The sequence below is a fragment of the Blennius ocellaris genome (genome assembly GCF_963422515.1).
Source record: "Blennius ocellaris genome assembly, chromosome: 7".
Classification (NCBI taxonomy): Eukaryota; Metazoa; Chordata; class Actinopteri; order Blenniiformes; family Blenniidae; genus Blennius; species Blennius ocellaris.
The window spans coordinates 1,319,239-1,337,883 of record NC_137656.1 but is presented as its reverse complement, the minus strand read 5'-3'; the positions used below and the strand labels follow the sequence as shown (position 1 = coordinate 1,337,883).

Genomic DNA, 18,645 nt, shown 5'->3' with positions numbered 1-18,645 from the left:
TCCTCCATGAGGCGCCTCTTTCATCCGCTTTGTATGGGACTTTTTTTTCACCGTTTTTGGGGGATATATTTGTAAGGTCCCAAAATCTATTGGATTGGTCCTTGGGGGATGACAAATCATCCCTGAAAATTTTAAGCAATTCGCATTAATAGTTTTTTGCGAAAAGTTGGTAAAATGAGTAAATACCAGTAAATGAGTACATGCAGACCAAAACATAACCTTCTTGTAGAACTTTAGTTGGCGAAGGTAAACGCAGCCTACGACGTACGTGAGTTGATGTGATTGCGCAAGAAGAAAATGTCAAAGCGCGTGTACGGAAAAGAAACGAGCAAGGCATTAACGGCGCCTCGTCCTCGTCGCTTTGATGTGTTGAAAGCTTTTGTCTCCACGGCAAATGGGTTTTTAATTTCCTTCTCCATTATAGCCGACTTGGATTTCTATTGGTCAGTAAGCGGACGCTGTTCGCGGCGGCGTCACCATCGCCACACTGTTCCTTACATTTTCTGAATCTCATCGCTGGTTGCCTTTGGTCACCATGACAACAGCCGTCCTCCTGAGCCGCTTCAGTGGGAGGGGCTTAAAATGCTGTGGATCGGTAATCCGACGTGGCGTTTTATCTGCTTCCTGTTGGGTGTTTTGAGGAGCTCCTCCAGTCGGCGCCCCCTTCAGCCTCACTCAGTCACACAGTGGGGGGGGTTGAGGGGGGTGGGGGTGGAGGGTGGTGGTGATGGTTGGTGGAGTGGGGGGGGGTCAGATGACTACCGAGCTGCTTCCAAGCGTCAGGCTCCCAAAAATAGCGGCGAGCACGGAGCAGACTGAAGACACCAAACAAACAACAGCCCTCAGATCAAGTAAACACTGAGTAACACACGAGACTTGACAGGGCGTCACACCAGCCTCCCGTCTGCCGCTGATCGGACGGGACAGCGTCCTATCAGGGGAGGCGGCGGCCCTCTCCGGCCCTCCTCGGCAAACACTTTGCCCTGGAAAAAAAACAAACAAACAAATAAATAAATAAATGAAATAGACAGAGAGAAACGTTGACAGGCTCCCTCTGTGCGGTGCTGTGCAGGACGCAGAGGACGGAACCTCGTCTCCAGCAGATGTCTCGTGGCGCCGACTATAAATAAAGCCAAACAGACCAGCCGGCCGCCGACGAGCGCAAGCCGCCGAGAGGCGGCGAGAGCTCGGCGGAGGGCCTGTCGAGTCCTGGCATGGCGGGAAAGATAACATTTGGAGGAGGCGACGCCTGTAAGGTCTGCGGTCGGCCTCCGAGACGGAAACTGAGATCTCGTTTCAATCAGCGTTCAGTTCAGAGAAGAACGAGAGGGAAGCATATATCTCTCTTCATTACGGCTTCAACGGGCGAGATTCACAGTAGAACACAAGTCTGTGACATGTGACTGTAAATCTCCTCTATAGTGACTCTAAGGTCCCTCTATTGACTCTACAGTCCCTCTAGTGACTCTACGGTCCCTATAGTGACTCTACAGTCTCTCTAGTGACTCTACAATCTCTATAGTGACTCTACAGTCTCTCTAGTGACTCTACAGTCTCTATAGTGACTCTACAGTCTCTCTAGTGACTCTACAGTCTGTCTAGTGACTCTACGGTCCCTCTATTGACTCTACAATCTCTCTAGTGACTCTACAATCTCTATAGTGACTCTACAGTCCCTCTAGTCACTCTACAATCTCTCTAGTGACTCTACGGTTCTTCTGGTGACTCTACTGTCTCTATTGTGACTCTACGGTCCCTATAGTGACTCTACAGTCCCTCTAGTGACTCTCCAGTCTATCTAGAGACTCTACAGCCTCTCTAGTGACTCTACAGTCCTGATATTGACTCTATAGTCTTTCTAGTGACTTTACAATCTCTCTAGTGACTCTACGGCTTCTATAGTGACTCTACGATCCCTATAGTGACTCTACAGTCTCCCGAGTGACTCTACAGCCTCTCTAGAGACTCTACAGCCTCTCTCGAGTGACTCTTCATTTAGTCAAACGAGTGAAAGACGCCTCACCGTGACGGAGAACCCGGAGCCAGCAGGAGGCCCGGCGGCGTACGGAGAGCGTTTGTCCCTGTGAGCTGCGTCGGGGTAAATGAGAGGTTGTTTTTTTTTTTCTCACCGTCAGGCTGGGGCAGAAGAAGAAGAGCCAGCGTTTCATTGATGACCCAGACAATCCCAAAGGACAGAAGCTGCCCGGGGGCCTGTCCGTTTCTGTTTGAGCCGCTGAAACAGCCGCTGCAGTCGAGGGCACACGCTATTCTCAAACGTGAAGGCAGCGGTCACGCACTCCCTCCGCGGACACGATGGCGTCCATGTAAAGACGGACCCAGGTGGGTCCGGACCGGTCGGCCCCTCGGGGATCACGCCTCCGTGTCCGGCCTGTCAGAGGGCAGACGGGCAGTGATGGAGGGCCGGTCAGTTCTGACCGGTGATCCCTCGGATGGACGATATTCCGACAGTGTCGGTGGCAGAGTTTCAGTTTCGGGATTCAAACGTGAGAAATCGTGCCACGGGGCCGACTCTTCTTCCCGACCGTCACATGATGCCATCGGGAAGTAGCTGAGGATTCGCTAAAACTCCAGCAGGAGGACTGAGGAGACACAACTAAATCTCCTAAACCAGTTAAACCAGTTAAATCTATTAAACCATTTAAGTCTGTTAATCCACTAAAACCACCAGTTAAACCAGAGCTGCACTCGGTAGAGCGCAGACCTTGGCCAACGCCACATTTGTTTGCGGAAGCGAGATAGCATTGCTAGCACGGTAGCCGTTAGCTAACTCGCCCAGCTATCGTCGTTCGGCAGACGGACTGAAGAAAGTGCAGAGACTCAGAACAAAGTGCTTTTGTCCACTTGGTGAAATCTCCCCCGATCCTGCGAGCAGGTTGTGGTTGGAACAGCATGATCGTCAATATGACACGGTTTCATCACAAGTTCATGGACTTTGTTTTAGTCCCCAAACAGACAATCAGACTGAGACGCCATCTGTGCGCTCTCGGGTGGTTTGCGAAAGACGCGGCACCAGAAACTGTTCTTCTGTCCTCAGCAGCTCACGCGTTTATTTTAACTTCCTGCTTGGAGCGTTTGGAGATTTGTTTAAGAGGGATTTTCACTCTTGGAGCGAAATCACACTGCAGAAATCTTTACTGGTTGAAAGACCCGGGGCCATAAGCATCCTCCAGATGATATTCATGGCAATGACTTCATATCCTACATCTTAAATATACTAAATAAGGCTGCACAGATAATCTGCCCTTTTTAATACTGAACTGTGATCGTGCAATCGTGCAGGTCCACATATTTCACCGATCAGAAGAGAGAAAGGAAAAGAGAAATAACAAAACCCACACAAACATAATGGAAAAAGGAGTAATTAAAATAAACACAGTGAACTAACATTCACCCTCTAAACTGGGTTCAAGATTAGAAGAGGAAAAATACTAAAACATCAAGACATCATGTACTTTATTCATCTCTCGATGCAGCAACGTTATTATGTTGAACTGATGATGTGGTTCGAGATATTTACACTGTAATGACCCCATTGACTCATGATTTGTGAAGTTTTACAACTAATTTACTCTGGAGAGTCGAACTGAATTCATGTTTTATCTGTATTGTGGGTTTTTTTTCTTCTTTATTTAATCACAGGAGTGACATTTTGCCACAGAGACACAAATAACTGTTCTTTTTCTTTTCCTTTTTAGCTTTTGAATTCTGGCTTATTGGAGGTATTTGGCTTGTTTTATTTAGCAGATCCTCCCGTGACACGTGGAAAATCAGAAACATTGATCAGCGTATCTACAAATTGCCGTTTCGGGTTTCTTCATCCTGTCGAAACGGATCTGAGTTTTATCATTACTGGCGACTGGAAGACATAAATCTAAACTCAACATTTGTGCTCAAACAAGTCGATTTAATCACTTAAAATTTATAACCAAACGAGTTGTGGACTAATTCATTCATCATGTTGGTTAATAACACTTTTTACTGTGAGTGGCCCACTTTTTTTTCTTTTTCTCTGTAATCTTCAACCAATGTGTTCCAGTAGCGACCACAGTGGGGCAGTAATGAGCCTCTTGTGGCTGTAATCTACCAGCACGGCAGGAGAAGCAGCCAATAGTTGGCCTTGTTTTTGCATCACGTGAGCCACAGCGTGGTCAGATGTCAACAAGATGGTGGAGGTCCGAGAAACAGGAGAAACGAAAAACATCGGGGGAGAAAACTTTGCGGCAAAAAAAGTCACACTCAATGTATAAAAAAAGACAAGTGAGCCTGAAAACTGAGAGAGCAGCTTATATTTGTGTCCAATTATTGCTCATTAAACATTAATTAAGCTGATTGTGTTCGTTTTCTGCCGCGTTTGATAGAAATTATTGAAATAAAATGCTGTGAGAGGAGTAATTCTGTCGTATTTTTCTTTTTCCTCGTGAGAATATGTTTGTAACTTACCTGGGTAAATAAAAGCGCAACAATATTTGTTTAAGAACATTTTTAAAATGGGTTAATTAATCAGCAGCCCTACTCGACAATGGAATCTCTAAAGCATCACGACTTATTTGTGCCTTTGTCTTTATGATTGACAACAAAACAAAGGAAAACGAACTCGAATCCGTCATAAAAGAGGGAACAGAGAGAAAATGTACAATTTCTATTTTGATTTCTTCCTCCTGTAAAATAACTAGTTTGAGATCTCTGCCAAGTGCAAGCCTGCAAAATCAATTAATGTGTTGAACCGCGGCGGCAGCAGGCGATTCTATTGTTTGTCTTTGCACACACACACACACACACACACACACACACACACACACACACACACGCTCATCTCTTAAGTTGTTGTGGCAGCTGAGTCTGTGCCAGAGTGCATGTGCTGAGAGGTGTGTTAGCAGCGATAATGAACAACACACTTCCACTCCACGGCGGGGTAATTAAAGCGCGGCGCAAACAGCGGAGTGATGATGGCGACTGAGGGGATCTGCCTCCATCTATCACACCTGAAAGGTCTCGGAGCGCGCCGGCTAATGACTGTCAGACTGGGGACTCCACGTCACGCGTCAAAAAACCTTTCTTGACAACGGACCCACATATGCTCCAGGCTCAGATATACCATCACCATGTCGAACCTCTAGGGGGCAGTGTAACGAGAAGCTTGTAGCCACCATAGCCAATCAGAATCCTTGGGAAAAAAAACCCAAAACAAAACAGGATTTTACCCTCTATTGGCCAGAAACCACTGCTATTTGCTCTGACAAAGATGCAGATGTGAAAGTTTGGTGTTTTCCATGCTCTGCCACAGATTGTCATTATTTTATTGCTTCACCCCACAATGTAGGATTATCTCAGACGCCTAAGTGCCACAATATTTGACAAAGGCTTTTAACAGAGGTGAATTTGTTCATCTATCCGGAGGAACCACTTTGCCTCACTACAGGTCATGGAGACAACAATACTTGTATGGACCTAAATTTAATGATGTATAAAATACAAATGCAGCGCTGTGATGTTTCATAGTAGTTGTGGAAAGTTCCATCTATCTATCTATCTATCTATCTATCTATCTATCTATCTATCTATCTATCTATCTATCTATCTATCTATATAAAAATAACTTGGAAGTGAGGGCCACCTAGACCCTTTCAAAATAAAAGCAATAGTAAGCTCTTCTCCTGGGCAATTATATTTTAGGACAATATATTTGAGGAAAAATACATACATACGTACTATGTCTAATTAACATGTAAGGGATAGTAATACTACTACTACTACTACTACTACTACTACTACTACTACTACTACTAATAATAATAATAATAATAATAATAATAATAACAATACTACTACTACCTATCTATCTATCTATCTATCTATCTATCTATCTATCTATCTATCTATCTATCTATCTATCTATCAGTTTATTAGTTGATTTATGTTCAGGCAGATCGCGGTCACGCTCGAGTCGGGGTCCGGCGTGCTGACGTCACGATGAAGCGTGCCTTAAGGAACTTGACTCTTTTTTTAGTTGTTGTTAATCTGTTTGTTTTTAGAATAAATGAAATGAAAGCGTAAGTTAAGGCGCGGTCGATCTTGCCAGATGCGCAGCAACACCCACAAAGCCCAGCATGGCCCGCAGCGCTCGTTCGGCACGTTGAAAGGTTGGTTTTCCTCCGTGGTTCTCCTAGATTAGCCTGTTAGCACCTGTTAGCCTCTTGGCATTTAAAGCTCTGAAAGTCCAGAACTTTAAAGCTTCTCTGATCCTGTTTCTCTTGACACCTTTTGGGGGGGTTCTAAATTAGATTTTCTTTTTAACATGGACACCGGTTTCTGATGTAGTGTTATGAAGGGGAAAAAAAACCTTATGTGAGGATGTTTTCTATTGTTGCTGTTAGCACGTTAGCATGTCATTATTGAGGAGGCATTTTAGGGTTTGAGGATTAAATTCCACATTCTAAAATATGAATAATCAATCTGTAGACTCTGAGAATGATTACACGGAGGGTCTGATATTATCTGCTTCGTTTGACACATTTAATTCCCGTCAAGGGATCACAGTTGTTGGATCAACTCAGGAGGAACATGAGATCTCTGTACGTTTTGACTGTTTTAATGGCCTAAACCAGATTGTGCCAAACTCCTCTTTTCTCCCAGTTGAAGGTCCAAATGTTCCATTTAAAGCTAAAAAAAAAAAAAAAAAAAAAGTTGAATAGTTGATCCAGAGTCTTCTGTCTTTTCATTCCAGCTGAGAAATGTTGAGTATCCAGGATTAACAACATATCCATATATACACACACACACGCACACAATTTGGACAACAGTGTTATCCTAATTTAAAGTTTGAACGGCTTGTGGCTCCACGCTGACGACAGTTGGTGGATTACAAGGCCACAGACGGTGTCTGATGTGGGTTTTTTTTCCCTCCTGCAGCTCAGAGTAAAGCCGATGCCTCCAGGTCAGCCATGCATCAGAAGGTCCAGAAACCTGCTCACACCGCACACTACATGGAGCTGGGCAGCTATCAGTACTGGCCTGTGCTGACGCCCCGGGGCATCAGGCTGTACACGTATGAACAGATCCCCCTGTTCCTGAGGGACAACCCCTACATCACAGACGGATACCGGGCCTACCTGCCCTCCAGGCTCTGCATCAAGAGGTAACGACCCCCGGCTCAGTCCAGGTTGTTCTGGTGGGTTAAAGATCTCCTTTCGTCAATGGGAGTGAATGTTACTGAGGAGAGAGGGGGTCCTCATCCAAGATGGCCACCACAGTGAACACGCTCCAGCGGTCAATGGGCAATCTGTTATTTCACTCATGAGAGTTTTTTTTGTTTTCCCTCGTTTGACGCAGAAGTTAAATGTGGATCCGTCGGGAATTATCTGAATCGCCGGAAGTGTTTTCCGGTTCAAATTCTCTCGCATGGGCCCCAGAAGACGCAGGAGTGAGATGAAAGGCCGCTCGGTGACTTTGATCTGTGTTTTGCCGTGACGATTGTCGATCCTCCGTTTCAGCCTCTTCGTCCTGTCCAACGAGACGGTGAACATCTGGAGCCACCTGCTGGGCTTCCTGCTGTTTTTCTGTCTCGGGGTGTACAACATGGCGCTGGTGCTGCCGGCGGCGGGCGCCTCCAGGGACGACTACATCATCTACTCCATCGGCCTCTTCTGCCTCCAGGTACACGCCTTGTGACTAAAAACAGTCCGGGGCTCGCTGGACAGCAGGGGGCGCCCTCGGCGACCCGATCCCACAGGTGGCGGTCGCGGCACTGAGAGGATTTCCCGCTTCGTGTTTTGATCAGATTAAGAGATGAGCAGAGAGCCGTTACAGGCTCAGACGATTCAATCTGACGGATCGAGAGGAATAAAAACCACCAGGGGCTTTAAAAAAAACGAATCTAATAACCTTGAAGTCTGTTCTGATATTAACTCTTAAACTCCGACTGTGCATCAACATGTCATTTATGACGGGTTCGCTCTGCTTAGAAGAGGAGTGCTGGAAGAGGAGATCGACTCTTGTTGTCCTCGAGGGGAAAGTCTGGAGATAACAAATTAATAAATAAATAACAATATGAAGAGTGCAGTGGCGACATGCTTCACAGAAGTGTGAGTGTGTGTGTGTGTGTGTGTGTGTGTGTCCCAGCTGTGCATGCTGTGCTCGGTGGGCTTCCACCTCTTCTGCTGCCACCGCTCCGAGAAGACGAGCCGCCGCTGGATGGCGCTGGACTGCGCCGGGGTTTCCATCGGCATCCTGGGCTGCTACGTCCCCGGAGTGTTCTACACCTTCTACTGCCACGACGTGAGTGTGTGTGAGTGTGTGTGTGTGTGTGTGTGTGTGTGTGTGTGAGAGCGTCCAGCTTGGCCGTGGTGAAAAAAAAACTACACATTTCCAAAAATTGGACCTCTAAAAGCACATTTCTGCCATTTTCAAGGGAAAAGAGGAACTGAAGTGAATAAATAACCAGTCAAAGTGAGAATAAGCTGCGCAAAAACTTTGTTTTACAAAATTCCTCGTTGGGATCTGGGATTTGGAGGATTTAAAGTTGTTCAAGGCAGATTGTTGCTTTGGTAACTTAACATGATCTGCGTCGTTTATCCGCCATCGTGATTTCCTATAAACGCTCCGATGAGCCGGCCCTTTAAATGTCGTCACCGCAAGGAATTGTGGGGCAGCATGAGCTGGTCTCCTTTGGTTAAGGAAGCATCAGTGTTTCCTAGACTGAAGGAGGCTCTTAAGGAAGCATCAGTGTTTCCTATGCTAAAGAAGGCTCATAAGGAAGCATCGGTGTTTCCTAGGCTAAAGGAGGCTCTAAAGGAAGCATCAGTGTTTCCTAGGCTAAAGGAAGCATCAGTGTTTCCTAGGCTAAAGGAAGCATCAGTGTTTCCTAGGCTCAAGGAAGCTCTAAAGGAAGCATCAGTGTTTCCTAGACTAAAGGAAGCATTAGTGTTTCCTAGGTTAAAGGAAGCATCAGTGTTTCCTAGACTGAAGGAGGCATCGGTGTTTCCTAGGTTAAATGAGGCTCTAAAGGAAGCATCAATGTTTCCTAGACTGAAGGAAGCTCTAAAGGAAGCATCAGTGTTTCCTAGACTGAAGGAGGCTCTTAAGGAAGCATCAGTGTTTCCTATGCTAAAGAAGGCTCATAAGGAAGCATCAGTGTTTCCTAGGCTCAAGGAAGCTCTAAAGGAAGCATCAGTGTTTCCTAGGCTAAAGGAAGCATCAGTGTTTCCTAGGCTAAAGGAAGCATCAGTGTTTCCTAGGCTCAAGGAAGCTCTAAAGGAAGCATCAGTGTTTCCTAGACTAAAGGAAGCATTAGTGTTTCCTAGGTTAAAGGAAGCATCAGTGTTTCCTAGACTGAAGGAGGCATCGGTGTTTCCTAGGTTAAATGAGGCTCTAAAGGAAGCATCAATGTTTCCTAGACTGAAGGAAGCTCTAAAGGAAGCATCAGTGTTTCCTAGGCGAAAGGAGGCATCGGTGTTTCTTTGGCTAAAGGAAGCATTGAGCCTCCTTTCCTTAGCTTAGTGAGAACTCCAACACTCCTCATCATGGCCGCCGTGTGTGTGCGTGCGCGTGCGTGCGTGCGTGCGTGTGCGTGCGTGTGTATACGTGCTGGGAGCCTCCCGGTGTGTGTTCTGCAGTGTAACGCTTCAGCTCGGCCCCCTGCTGGTGTGAGGAGGAACAGGCAGGTGAACGAGTGACTGCAGACTCTTCAGACTGGTTCTGGTGGACTCTCCCCCCCCCCCCCCCCCCACCCTCCTCAGTGTTTGGACCGCGGCCCCCCGGCAGCAGCATGCAGACGCCCACCACAGAGCAGCGTGAAGTCTGGCTGCGCCTCCTCCTCTCCTCCTCTCCTCCTCCTCCTCCTCCTCGTCTCTTCTCCCACATATTGGAAGTGCCGGGTTCTGTTGCCCCCGGTACGGAGCTGAAATCTGCTCCAGCCCCAACCAGATGGCTGCTTTCACAGAGCGGTTCGTCACTCCTGTTGCCCACCATATGACGTTTGCACGTCCTCGGCGAAGCCCCCCCCCCCCCCCCCTCTCCTCCCACCCCCCTCTCCTCCCCCCCCCCCCCCCCCCTCACGGCTGCCAACAGCGGGGCTGTGCTTCTGGGGTGGCTCCGCTCCCGAGGCACGCCAAGTCCCCGAAGAAAAACAGATTTCTCTCTCTCTCTCTCTCTCTCTCTCTCTCTCTCTCTCCCTCCCTCCCTCTCCCTCTCTCGCCCTACGACGAGGAGCTGGAGGATTTGGCGGCGGCACAGCGAGGCCTCGTTCCCGCCGCAAATTTATTCACTGTGAAATTGAGCCGCTCGGAGGACGTGTGACTGGACGGAGTCCTGCGTCGCCGTCGTCCTCCTCCTCGTCCTCCACGCAAGACGGACAGAAGGAGGGACGGGACCAGCCGCTCCACACGTCCACGCACTCCGGAGGAAGTTGCTGAAGAACAGGGACACTTTTTTTCTTTTTCTTTTTCTTTTTCTTTTTTTGTTTTCCTTCTCCTCGCATCCGGAGACGTCTCGTTCTGATTCTCACACGAGTTCTGAAGCCGCTGCATTGTTTCCCAAATCTGCGTCCATGAGGACCGAAGGAGGAACGTGTTCTCCCGGGAGGGGGGGGGGGGAAACAAAACCCACATGGCCGATGATTTATGTTCCAACGACGAAGAGATTCACTGAAACTGGAACGTCTGAAAACTGACGACTTGATTAGATATATTAAATCTACGTCAGTGAGTTTATTAGAACTGGAGGCGGGTGTACCTGGTGTTAACTGCCCCCCCCCCCCCCCCCCCCCCCCCCCCCCCCCCCCGTGTCAGTACTGGAGGCAGGTGTACCTGGTGGCGGTCCTGGCCATGATCCTGGCGGTCTTCCTGGCCCAGATCCACCCTCACTACCTGGGGCAGAAGTGGAGGCTGGTCTTCAGCTCGGTGGCGGTCTGTGGCCTCGTGCCCACCGTCCACTGGATCCGCCTGACGGGGGGCTTCTCCGCCCCGCTGGTGCAGGTGGGTCACTGACCGCCCTACTGAGGGTTCTACTGACGACCCTACTGACGACCCTACTGATGGCGTACTGACCACCCTACTGAGGGTTCTACTGACGGCTCTACTGACGACCCTACTGATGACGTACTGACGGCTCTACTGACGACCCTACTGATGACGTACTGACGGCTCTACTGACGACCCTACTGATGACATACTGACGGCTCTACTGAGGGTTCTACTGACGATCCTACTGATGACATACTGACGGCTCTACTGAGGGTTCTACTGACGATCCTACTGACGACATACTGACAACCCTACTGAGGGTTCTACTGACGATCCTACTGACGACATACTGACAACCCTACTGAGGGTTCTACTGACGACCCTACTGATGACCCTACTGACGACCCTACTGGCGGCTCTACTGGCGACCCTACTGACGACCCTACTGACGATCCTACTGACGGCTCTACTGAGGGTTCTACTGACGACCCTACTGATGACCCTACTGACGGCCCTACTGACGGCCCTTAAAACCTTTTCGATGTTGATGTTTTGAGATGCAAGCAACGCGCTAACACGCTAACGTGTCTGCAGGCGTTCGTTCCGCGGGTTCTGGGGATGTACGCCATCGCGGCGCTAGCTATCGTCTTCTACGTCTCCAAAGTGCCTGAACGCTACTTCCCAGGTGAGGGCGCCGCTCCGTCAGGTGACCTGGAGCGCGGCGGACCGTCCTCCCTTCACTCTGTTTGTTTGTTTGTTTGTTTGTTTGTTTGTTTGCAGGTCAGCTGAACTACGTGGGCTCCAGCCACCAGGTGTGGCACGTCCTGCTGGTCTTCATGTTCTACTGGTGGCACCAGACGTCTGGCTTCATCATGACCCACCGACTCACTGAGCCCTGTCCCAACGGGCCTCCACACCTGGCCAGAACCACCTGAGCTCCACCTGGAACCACCTGGAACCACCTGAGCTCCACCTGGACTCCACCTAGAACCACCTGGACTCCACCTGAGCTCCACCTGGACTCCACCTGGAACCACCTGAGCTCCATCTGGACTCCACCTGGAACCACCTGGACTCCTCCCAGAACCACCTGAACTCCACCTGGAACCACCTGAGCTCCACATTGGCTCCTCCCAGAACCACCTGGACTCCTCCCACAACCACCTAGACTCCTCCCACAACCACCTGAGCTCCACCTGGACTCCTCCCACAACCACCTGGACTCCTCCCACAACCACCTGGAACCACCTGGACTCCTCCCAGAACCACCGGAGGTTCCGCCACGTTGCCCCGCTGCTTCTATTGATCACGGGTAAACTTTAATCTACAGCCACTAAACAAGTTGCACCTTTAAGACGGACGTGATAAATTTTGTTGTTTTCTTCTCTAAACATCAAATATTATTCTGACCTTCATGAGTTTGTCTTGATTTTAAAGCTGAAACGTGTTTTGTGGCTGCAGATGTTTGATTTTTATATTAAGACTGAAAGTCTTCCTCTGCTGCAGTTGGGGAGTAGAACCCCGGCCAATCACATGGTCCGACCCGGGGTCACATGGTCCGACCCGGCCAATCACATGGTCACAAGAACTCCGCACTCTAAGCTGAACCGTTGCAGTAGAAACTATTTTGCACTATTGACAAATTGTGATTTGTTGTTTGTTTGTTTTATTTTAAGCTCATCAGTTGGATTCTCTTCTGGTTATTTTAACACTTTTACATAGAAACAGTTTTTCTACAGAGGTTTGGAGCGTGTGCTTTTAACTGTCGTCTTTAATCCGCATTGTTTCGCGGGATTTGTTTGTTTGTGACTGAAAGTCTGAACCACTGAATCATGATCAGTGTTTTTAATGTACACTAGCCATTTCTGCTGAGTCATGCTCTGTGGTTTTTAATGGACACTGGCCATTTCTGCTGAGTCATGCTCAGTGGTTTTTAATGGACACTGGTCATTTCTGCTGAGTCATGCTCAGTTGTTACGCTTTTCATTCTGAAGTCCTGTGTTTTCTAGGAAGATTTCCAAGTTGTCAATAAATAAATGTTTCGCATTCATTTTGAGAAACGTCACTTTGTTTCGTTAAGTTTTTGAAGCGCTGCACGTTTTATGTCAACATCAAAGCAGGAGACGATTAAAACGCCGATTAAAACTCCCCCGATTCCGAGGAGAGAAAGATCAAAGCTCAGACTTCGGCTTGAGAGGAAACTTTCTTTATTGCACCGCGGCAGTGATGAACACAGTGGAAGATGAAGCGGTGAGGGCGGAGCGGCGGTGGGTGGAGGCAAGGCGCCGTTCTTTACTGCGACCCAGAGAAACTTCCAAGAACTTCAAAGCCCGGTGCTTTCATGTGTCCCGTATGTTTCAGGACCACCAGGCACTCCGGATCAAGGTAGAAATCTCCGGAAGAGGAGGAGGAGGAGGAGGTGAAGACAGAGATGAAGATCTACAAACTTCTTACATCCGTGAACTCGGAAGTGTTGAGAATGTTTAAGAATAAATGAGGATCAACATTCTGCCGACCATATTTGGTCATTTCCTCTTTCTTCCAAACGGTCAACTTGTTTTATACGGAAGCATTCACATGAAAAAAAAAAAAAAAAGTTTTTTCTGAATTTATAAGAATTATCTTATAATTCTGAGATTCTTTTTATTTTTTATTAAAAAAATCCTCATGAATTCAGAATTTTGTTTACATATTTTAATAGTTTCTCATAATTATGTCATTAATTTGGAAAAACAGTCGATTAAAATTTTTTCATGTCAATGCAATATGTGTAGCTTTGCTTTAGTAAAAAAAAAAAAAAAACTCTCGGTCACAACTTCTAACCTGAACAAAAAGAGTCGCTCAAAGTGTTTGAATCGTAACACATGATAGTTTTCCACTTTAATGCAAATGACACACAGAAGTACGGCGCTGATCCAAAGTGTGTTGATGATCTTCACTGATCTCATCGGAAGATTTGTAGGAATTGTGATTTTGAGTGTTTGATGCTCCCGATCAGACTTTAAATATCCTTTAATTGCACTATTTGGCATTTCGTGAGATTTGAGCACAGAAGAGAAGGAACATGTGAGTTTGCTACGCCGGCGGTCGATCCAGAGCTTTATTTCCACACGTTGAGATGAATAAAAGCTTCAAACTGAAGAATTACAAGAGAAAACCTTTTTTGTTGTTGTTGTTTTTCGCCCTTGTTTTAAAAGTACAATATAAATTGATCCCTTTGAGCATTTCAAAGTGTGATAATCCATCAAAACCCCCCACGTATGGCTGCATAAGGACCGCTACAGGATGCATAGAGAAGAGTCTCGTCAGGACAAGAAAGAAAGTGGTTTAACTCCGTGGTTCAGATCTGCTCAGCTGCTGCATGCTGGTTTCAGAGGTACGGTGAAAGCAAGGCAAGGCCCGGCTCTTGTAAGGCTTCGTGGTGCGAGACAGAACGAGAACACATCGGATAGAATCAGAAGGCAGAAGCCATGACGTAGCGTATCGAAGCTTCAAATCACAGCCTGGTTTCAGGGTAGGGTCTTTTTTTTGTTTGTTTTTGTTGTTGTTTTTGTTTTTCCTCCACTCCCCTCAGTGTGACGCAGCATAAAAGGCTTTTCAGCGAACGGCTACAGCTGAACGATATGTGGAAACGCCGACAGACTCCACAGGATTCGGGGTTTTCTCATCCGAACGTGTCGGGATTCCATTAGCGACGGTTTCTTCCCCCCCCCAAAAAAAATCTTAAAAAAAAAAAAAAAAACCCAGGAAGACGTCGGGGAGAGCTTCACTGCTTGGAGGGGAACGGCGCGGCGCCGAACGGGTCGAGGTCGCCGGGCTGCACCTGCTGCTGCTGCTGGGGGCCGCCGGGGATCACCAGCTCCGTGAAGGGAACGGCGCCGAAGTCGTCCATGCTGCTGCGGCTCTCCGCCAGCAGCCCGTGCAGCGAGCACGACCGGGACTTGCCGTTGCCCGGGGCCGCGAGGTCGCCCCGCCCCTCGCCGAGCCCCTGGTACTGCGGGTGGAAGGGTCCGGCCCCGAACGGGTCGAGCGGCGCCTCGTCGCCCGGCAGCGGCGGCACGGCGACGGTGGCGGCGCCGACGCCCTTCTCGTCGCCCTCGGCCATGGTCACGTCCAGGCTGATGTTCTCCTTGGAGTCCGACGCGCCGAGGAACTCGTTGCTGCTCTGCGAGTCCCTGCGGCCGGCCCTCCGGTGCCTGCGCACGCGCTCCGGCGTGCGGTACGTGGGCTTGCCGCCCTTGCGCCCCCCGGTGGGCGTGCCGTGGTGCCGCTTGCCGTTGTTGCCGCCGCCGCCGCCGCCCCCCGCCCCCGCGTGCTCCTGCTTGGTCTTCCGCTGGCGGGACGAGAGCCTCTGGAGGCTGCGCTGCTTGAGCCGCTGCTGCTGGGGACTCGCCGCCGACTCGCCCGGCGGCGGGCGGAACAGGTCCTCGGCGCTGCGGGAGGTGGCGGGCGGCGGCCCGCCGGGCCCCGGCTGGAACGGCGAGAAGCCGAAGACGTCGATGGCCTCGGGGGACGCGGGCGGCGTTTGGCCCGCCGCCGCCGGCGCGTCGCTCTTCGACGGGTTGCGGCTAAACGGCGCTTTGGTGAAAACGTCGAAGTCGTCCGCGGCCCGCTGGTCCTGGCCGACTTGTCTGAAAGGCGCTTTGGTGAAGATGTCGGCGGTCTCCGGCGGCCCGCCGGGCGAGGCGCCTCTGAGGAAAGGAATGGCGCCGAACACGTCCACGGTTGCCGCGGCTCCGGCTTCGGACGCAGGCGGCGCGACGGCGGCGGGGGAGGGGCTGGAGTCGGCCTCGGCCTCGGGACCTCCTCCGCCGGCTCTGGACTTCTTGGACAGGCTCTTGACCCTCCGGCGGTCGCTCTCCGAATCCGAGCTGTGCTTGTCCTCGTCCTCGTCCTCGGAGTCCATCAGCAGCGGCCTCTGGCCCTGGTTCTCCGGCTCCGTGTCCTCGCCGTGCTCGCTGTTGGCGGCCTCGTCCTCCTCCGGGTCCTCGTCCTCGCTGCTTTTCGGCGACGGAGGGTCGGACTCGAAGTCGCTCTCCGACTCGTCGCCCGGTCGGTGCTTCTTCGCCGACCTCGGCTCCTTGACCGCCGCCGCCGCCACCGCTGGCGGCGGGTCGCCGTCGGGGACCGCCGCCGGTGGAACTGCAGCCTCGTCGACGGTCTGATCGACCGCCGGAGCCGCCGCACCTGAACAAACAACACAAACACATCAACACGTTAACACCTCGACTTCAACCTGAGGCATGTGGCTCCACAGTGCCTCCTAGTGACTCTTTAGCGACTCCACAGTCAAGATGAGCAGGATACAAATATACAAATAAACCTGTACATTTGATATGAAAACTACTAAAAACCTATGATAGAAGCTGTAAAACGGATGAAACCACCAGACATATACAGTGGGACCAGGCTGCTTCTCCTCCCCGGGCGAACTCTCACATGCATTAATCATATTTAGCAGGAAACGTCGCTACCCTCTGAGCCCCGCAGCCCGTTTACGTGTCGGAGGGCGGCTTTACGTGATGCACCTGAACGCATCACTCCGAGCTGTCAGCGACAAGGCGGCGCTTTAACTCGTCGACTGCTCAGCTTACTTGTTCTCAGAAATACAATCCTCTGAGCGGTTTCAGTAAAAAAAGGAAAGGTTTGTGTCCGAGGAGGAGGATGTTTGGTCTGGAGGAGGAGCTGACAGCTGCCAGGGGGCGGAGTCACAAGACGGCGGCCTGGTAAGAATTGTAAATGGCCTCAAACGGAATTGAAAAGGCTTTAAAAGTGTGAAAGTGACTGAAAGTCGTGCAGTTTTACCTGCAAGTCTGATATACGTGCAGAGAAACTAGTAGAAATGGTTGGATTTCTCTCATAACGACGAGAAAAGCTCAATAGAAGGTCAAAATATCTCACATATAAATAGAAACTGCTAAAAGCAACAACAACAAAAAAAAGGTCTTCTACTTCTTGAAATAACTACGTATATAAATGTACATCCAGATTACTGAGTTTTCATTTCGATGAATTTGATGTTGTGGATTGTGACACAAGGAGTTGCAGACTTGTGGTTTTTCATTTGACATGTGGCCTCAGTAATGGAGGAGGAGGAGGAGGAGGAGGAGGAGGAGGAGGAGGAGGAGGAGGAGGAGGAGGAGGAGGAGGAGGAGGAGGTTCTGGTGACGCTGCAGCAGAAGGAGCAGCCGAGTCAATATGTTGCGAAAAGCTGCTGCGACTTCTCAGCCGCGACCCGGCTCTAAAACCTTGTTCTGTCGTTTCCTCTCCTCCATCTCGCCGATCTATAAATTCTGCGTTTGTTGTAAAAAAAAAAAAACAAGGAAAACAAAAAAAAAAAACTTGTCAATTTATTTCCAAGAGATTCCGCATAATAGCAACTTCAGAAATTAGCCTCATTAGCAAGTGGACGGTTTCCAATTGAATTGAAAATAAACCGAGGCGCACGCGACGAGCCAATTCATTGTTCCCTGTTGGAGGAAGCTCCACATTAAGAGGAGAGAGAGAGAGAGAGAGAGAGAGAGAGAGAGAGAGAGAGAGAGAGAGAGAGGGGGGGACCCCCCGCTGAGGACACCAGAATGGAAATGTCTCCACATCCTGGAGCGTCCAAGCTGGCAACGCGCGGCGGCGGCGGCGGCAGATTAGCCAAAAAAGCTTTGTCGATAAATGAAAGAATAAAGACGAGGACCCAGTAACAAGAGAAGAAAAAGAAAAAAGAAAAATAAAGGAATTAGGAGCCGCTCTGCATCTGTTCACCGCTCACAGATTACAACTTGTAATCGTGGGTCGCCAAACAACGGAAACATGTTTAATCAGGAGAGAAGATGTCAGGTTGCTGCAGATTTGTTTTTTTTTGTTTTTTTGTCCTTTCAGGATTACGAAGCGGCGCCGGATCTCCAGCAGATACAAGTAAGAGGTTAGAAACACGTCTGTGATTGTTCTCTTTTTATCAACTGGAGCAAAGCGTCCATCAACGGCGAACCGTTTCCTGATAAACCGACAAAAAAGGGACTTTCCCATACAAAGCGGATGGGAGAAGAACCTCATGGAGATCAAGCATCGATATGAGCTAACGGCGAATCACGCGAGCTATGCTAACGCGGTTCCGCAAACAAACGTTTAGCGGCGAAGGCCTGATGCTCTACCGACTGCCATTATAATCTCTTTCATTTCCTGTTTTCTGTTTGAATTCTAAAGTACAAAGTAAGTCTCGATTCAGTGGCACTCGGAACGTTCCCTGAGGAACGCCGGTGTGGGACGACGGACTGAGACCTCCGGTTGTGGACGAATTAAACGTCCTCAAAGTCTCACGGTGAGACGAAGCTTCAGTGTTGATCCGCGCGTCGAGAAGGTTATTGTTAGAATTCATTTGATTGTTGGTTTGTATGTATTTGAACGCAAAAAACAACGACTCAAAACTTTTCGTAGATGATTTGTCGTCATCCAAGGAACTTAAAAACGCTGCATTCATCTCATCACACTAAATTTCTTATAAAACACAACAATATAATACAATAAACCTCCCAGAAAGCCTTGCAGCCTCTCGTCACCTGGGAACTGAGCCGTTTCCATAGCGACAAGTTTCCCTACACGTTAGTTAGCATTGATATCAGCTAACGGCTAACATGCTAACGTCTGAAAACTTTTCTGTTTAATAAATCTCACC

General features: G+C 49.2%; 2 protein-coding genes across 3 annotated transcripts in view; one reads left to right on the top strand and one right to left on the bottom strand.

Moving 5' to 3' along the window:
* Positions 1-2,144: 2,144 nt before the first annotated feature.
* On the top strand, positions 2,145-13,044 carry paqr3a (progestin and adipoQ receptor family member IIIa). 2 transcript variants are annotated; one of them, XM_080499082.1, is made up of 7 exons: positions 2,145-2,340; positions 6,931-7,156; positions 7,512-7,674; positions 8,140-8,295; positions 10,806-10,991; positions 11,574-11,664; positions 11,760-13,044. In XM_080499082.1, exons 2-7 carry the CDS (start codon positions 6,963-6,965, stop codon positions 11,912-11,914), a joined length of 945 nt encoding a protein of 314 aa, XP_080355208.1. In that variant the 5' UTR covers positions 2,145-2,340; positions 6,931-6,962; the 3' UTR covers positions 11,915-13,044. The 2 variants fall into 2 exon arrangements, with proteins under 2 accessions (XP_080355208.1, XP_080355207.1); XM_080499081.1 differs by lacking the exon at positions 2,145-2,340 and adding an exon at positions 5,996-6,161.
* Positions 13,045-13,144: 100 nt separating this feature from the next.
* Positions 13,145-18,645, bottom strand: part of bmp2k (BMP2 inducible kinase) — a 30,441-nt gene continuing 24,940 nt past the window's right edge. The window contains exon 16 of the mRNA XM_080499914.1: positions 13,145-16,166. Within this exon, the coding sequence (XP_080356040.1) occupies positions 14,746-16,166 (1,421 nt within the window). The 3' untranslated portion in view covers positions 13,145-14,745. The remainder of the gene's footprint in view (positions 16,167-18,645) is intronic.